Here is a 4734-nt window from a genome sequence, read left to right as displayed (position 1 = left end):
CAATTTTAAAAGCCGACGCTGCACCACGACGAAGTACTGTAGCAAGGAGCCTGGCGCTGTTGTAGCATCTTTAACTGACAATGCAAGTCTTTGATTGTGCCTGGGCTGCAGCTGCAGGAGGAAGGAAGGAAGGAAGGAAGGAAGGAAGGAAAGGAATGACGGAAGAAAGAAAGAAAGGAATGAACGGTTAATAAGTTATTTTTCTATCATGTAAAGTGACGAAATGCATGAACTAGTTGTGCAGCTGAGCTCGTCAGTGTGTGTTCAGGTGTCCGAGGGGCCCCTACCTTCTTTGGCCACCTGAGCGCTCTGGGTCGCTCCCTCCTTGGCTTTCTGAGCCTCCTCGATGGCCGCCAGCTTGGCCTCGTGCACCTCCTTTAACCCGTTCCACTCCTTCCTGTTGTTGAGCAGGCGGTCCAGCATGGGGGTGATCTCCACGTGGAAGCGACTGAACTCCTGGAGAGGACGATCAAAATCACACAATGCAGCTTCGTTAGAACCAAACGCTCATTAATTTGATGTGTAACATCAATATGTTTGCTCATGATTATTGTAATGTTTTACACAGTTTAACTATCATGTGTAAAATTCAACCTATATAGGGGGCACGGGGCTTAAAAGGTTAAACGACACAAACAAATTTCAGATCAGGTTTCAGATCCGGCCGAACAAAGTCAATCGTCGTTATCGAGTCACGAGTAAATAAAGTTACACAGCCGACAACTTAAAATACCATCGAACTGCGAGATGAGACTTTACAGGTGTCTCACCTGCATGTGAATGTGCGTACAGTCTACTCAGCTGCAGGTGTTCATAACAATGTCATGGAGTGTCAAAGGGAATCAGGAGTGAGTGTGCTTCCGTGTGGTGGGACGTCTGACCTTGTACACGAAAGCGCAGACGAAGTCGATGAAACCACACTGCATCTTCGGAAGGTCAGCTGATTTGGTTCTGTCCATCATGGGCTGAAGGAGGGAGAGAGAGAGAGAGAGAGAGAGAGAGAGGGAAAGAGAGAGAGAGAAGTGTTTAACGTACTGATGTTGGCGTGACCTGATGTGGTCGCTTATCTTCATGACTAACTGTGATTAAACGGCGGCGCCGTTATTTCGTCCACCCTGTCGTCTTGCTGCAAACTATAAATTAAGTTGGCAACAATAATTACGGACAATAAAGTTTTATGATAGAAGAACACATGGAGCGTATCAACTTATTTAACTTTGATGAGCTCGATGCTAAAGTATGAAACCTGAGGAAACTGCAGAGAGTAGATTGCTCTTAAAGGGATGGTTTGACTGGTATTTATCAATATAGGTACATATTAATATCAGTGTATTACCTGCTGTAGATACACAAAACCAGTTTGGAGAAACAGACAAAGATGATTGCAAAGCAATATGCTGCTGTGAACAGTTCAGGTGTGCACTATATTTACGTAAACACCGCCGTCTAGTGGAGGTAAAACACTGGCGATGGATAAGTCACTCATACAACCCAAACTGTCCCTTTAAGAACAACACTGGTGCCTTCATACAACCCAAACTGTCCCTTTAAGAACAACCCAAACTGTCCCTTTAAGAACAACCCAAACCGTCCCTTTATGAACAAACAAAACTGTCCCTTTAAGAACAAACCCAAACTGTCCCTTTAAGAACAAACCCAAACTGTCCCTTTATGAACAAACAAAACTGTCCCTTTAAGAACAAACCCAAACTGTCCCTTTAAGAACAAACCCAAACTGTCCCTTTAAGAACAAACCCAAACTGTCCCTTTAAGAACAACCCACACTGTCCCTTTAAGAACAAACAAAACTGTCCCTTTAAGAACAAACCCAAACTGTCCCTTTAAGAACAACCCAAACCGTCCCTTTAAGAACAACCCACACTGTCCCTTTAAGAACAACCCAAACTGTCCCTTTAAGAACAACCCAAACTGTCCCTTTAAGAACAACCCAAACCGTGCCTTTAAGAACAACCCAAACTGTCCCTTTAAGAACAACCCACACTGTCCCTTTAAGAACAACCCAAACTGTCCCTTGAAGAACAACCCAAACTGTCCCTTTAAGAACAACCCACACTGTCCCTTTAAGAACAACACCGGTGCCTTCATACAACCCCAACTGTCCCTTTAATAACAACCCAAACTGTCCCTTTAAGAACAACACCGGTGCCTTCATACAACCCAAACTGTCCCTTTAAGAACAACCCAAACTGTCCCTTTAAGAACAACCCACACTGTCCCTTTAAGAACAAACCAAACTGTCCCTTTAAGAACAACCCACACTGTCCCTTTAAGAACAACCCACACTGTCCCTTTAAGAACAAACCAAGCTGTCCCTTTAAGAACAACACCGGTTCCTTCCCAGCCTCATTGACGCTGACCTCTGACCTCTTTTTATGTGTGAACATGCAACAATTTTATCGATTACAGTACCATCACAAAGAGGAAGAGTGCTCCATCCATCACTGACTTAGAAACCAGTTAAAGAAAAGAAATGTCAGAAGCATCCAATCGGGAACCTGAAACCCAGACAGTCTCCTAAAAGCTTTTCTTTGCTTTAAAAAATAAAAGAGGGTAAAGTGTAACCCCCGCCAGCTCTTCATAAGAGACTCCACATGAAGCGCTTCAGTGTGCAATTAAAGGTTGAATGAACACGTGAAGTCACATCAGATTCACATTAGCAGCCGCTTTGAGGAAGACGAGCGTGTGGGCAGCACACTGGACTGTGACAGAAACACCTGTCAGAAGGTTCATGCCGGCTGTAATTGCTGGCGAGAAATAGCCACCTACATTTCTTGAGAAAACCGTGAGTGTCGCAGCCTCCGCTCAACCCGTCTCTCTCCTCTTCTTCCCGTCAGACTCAGTGAGTCACGGGATCCCCGCCGACGCAGACGCTATTAACTTCAGAGCAGTGTGCGGCGAGGGAGCGTGGGACGGTGCTTCTGGCACTTCAAGTGTCTGAAGGACACATGAGGGGATGAGAGAGAGAGAGAGAGAGAGAGAGAGAGAGAGGGTATGGTCGGCTGGGTTAGGTCCACATCGGCCCCCTCTATCTCCACATGACGGCCTCTGCATCGCTCTGCAGCCACAGGGACAAAGAGAATACAGAACCGGTTCTTTTCGGTTCCGTCTCGTGTTCCCCGGCTCTCTAATCGCGTCCTTTCCGCTCTCCGTCCTAAATCGAAGCCTCAAGGAGAGAATCCAGCGTCCCGCCTTAATTCCCAAGATTCCTCTCCTCCCACCAAATCCTCTTTCTCCTCCTCTCAGACTGTAACTCACGGGCACAGAATGATACCCAAAAAAGAAGAAGATAGGAACAGAAACAATGACTCAGAGACAGTGGCGGGCCGTGCATTTCCTACCTAGGCCTGCTGTCCGGTATCGTATACATAAACACGCGCACGACGGGATGCTGTTCGGCGCAACAAATAAGCTAATAAGGAAAAAATATTATAATACATGTAGTGTATTTTGTGAAAAACAATTACTTTTAAAAATAAATATAACTTTTAATTATGAAAATTACAAACAAATTACAAAAAACTACAAAACAATTTTACAAATTAAAAATGTACAAAACTTACTATTTTTTTTTACAAAAATGTACAAATTAATAATGTTATTATAAAATAGAAATAAACAAGCAAAAAATGACCCAAAAAATTCTAATAAAAATCAAAAAAATTACAAAAGAATTTTAAAAAATTACATACAAATTACAAACAACTACAAAACTATTTTACAACTTAAAAATGTACAAATTTACAAATTGAAAATGTTATTATAAAAATAGAAATAAATTAGCAAAAAATTAAAAATTACCCAAAAAAAAATATAAACTACAAAAAAACTACAAAACAATTTTACAAATAAAAAAATGTACAAATTAAAAATATAAATAAATTACCAAAAAAAATAAAAGAATTACAAATTTAAAAAAAAATAATATCCAGATCCAGGATCTATAACGTCAGACTAGTGGACTACAGTTGTTTTCCGCTATCCAATAACTCTTGAACCGTTTATTAAACAAAACCATCCTCAGCCCCAAAGATACTCTTTACAACTTTTTGGGATATTTCCACTAAAAAAAGTAATCCGGGTCAAGATCATCCTTTGTTAATTCTCAAAGGTAAATCCTCTTTTTTGGAGGTCAGAGGTCAACCATGGGTAAAAGCGCAGGGTTTTTAGCGTTGAGGACAAATGCATCCGTTCCTCTGAACCGGCGCTCTTTTAGCATCGAGCTCTCGGTGTGCTTACGATGGGAATTTGTTCCAGGACCGTCCTCTCCAGGTCTCCCTGCTCCCAGAACTCTGCAGCCACAGACAGCGCCACCTAGAGGGCGGAATCAGAAAGAAGTCACATTACAACAAACAAGAAAATCTGCATGCATGTCCACGCTGTTTAAAATCAGCCAGAAAAGCGTCCACAACGTCCCATAAATAAGAATCTTATTCAGAATAAAAGATTCAGGCTTTGTGTTTTTTTAAAAGGAGCAACGCTAGATCAGATGAATGATGTGTGAATTCTGTATTCACGACAGAAAACCTGGAGTTAGTCATCGAGACAGTTTTGGGGAACAGCTGTCATGAGGCAGCAGATATCCTGAGTGAGCGGGAAGCAGAACGGAGAGAATATCAGCCGTAAAAATGTCAGCAGGATATCTCATCTTTTGTCTCTGCGTTTACATCTGAGGGACGAGAACGACCCGAGAGAATCTGTCTGCACTTCTGGGAG

General features: G+C 42.4%; 1 protein-coding gene across 1 annotated transcript in view; it reads right to left on the bottom strand.

The window, feature by feature from the left end:
• Positions 1-264: 264 nt before the first annotated feature.
• The window catches only part of pde6a (phosphodiesterase 6A, cGMP-specific, rod, alpha), a gene marked incomplete at both ends in the record, with an annotated part of 27671 nt that continues 23201 nt past the window's right edge, over positions 265-4734 (bottom strand). The window contains 3 exons of the mRNA XM_079228566.1: positions 265-456; positions 882-965; positions 4258-4332. Coding sequence (XP_079084692.1) covers positions 265-456; positions 882-965; positions 4258-4332 — 351 coding nt within the window. The remainder of the gene's footprint in view (positions 457-881; positions 966-4257; positions 4333-4734) is intronic.

The sequence above is a fragment of the Taurulus bubalis genome (assembly GCF_910589615.1).
Source record: "Taurulus bubalis genome assembly, chromosome: 13".
Taxonomy (NCBI): domain Eukaryota; kingdom Metazoa; phylum Chordata; class Actinopteri; order Perciformes; family Cottidae; genus Taurulus; species Taurulus bubalis.
The sequence above is the reverse complement of the archived record's forward strand: the minus strand, read 5'-3'. Positions and strand labels throughout refer to the sequence as shown.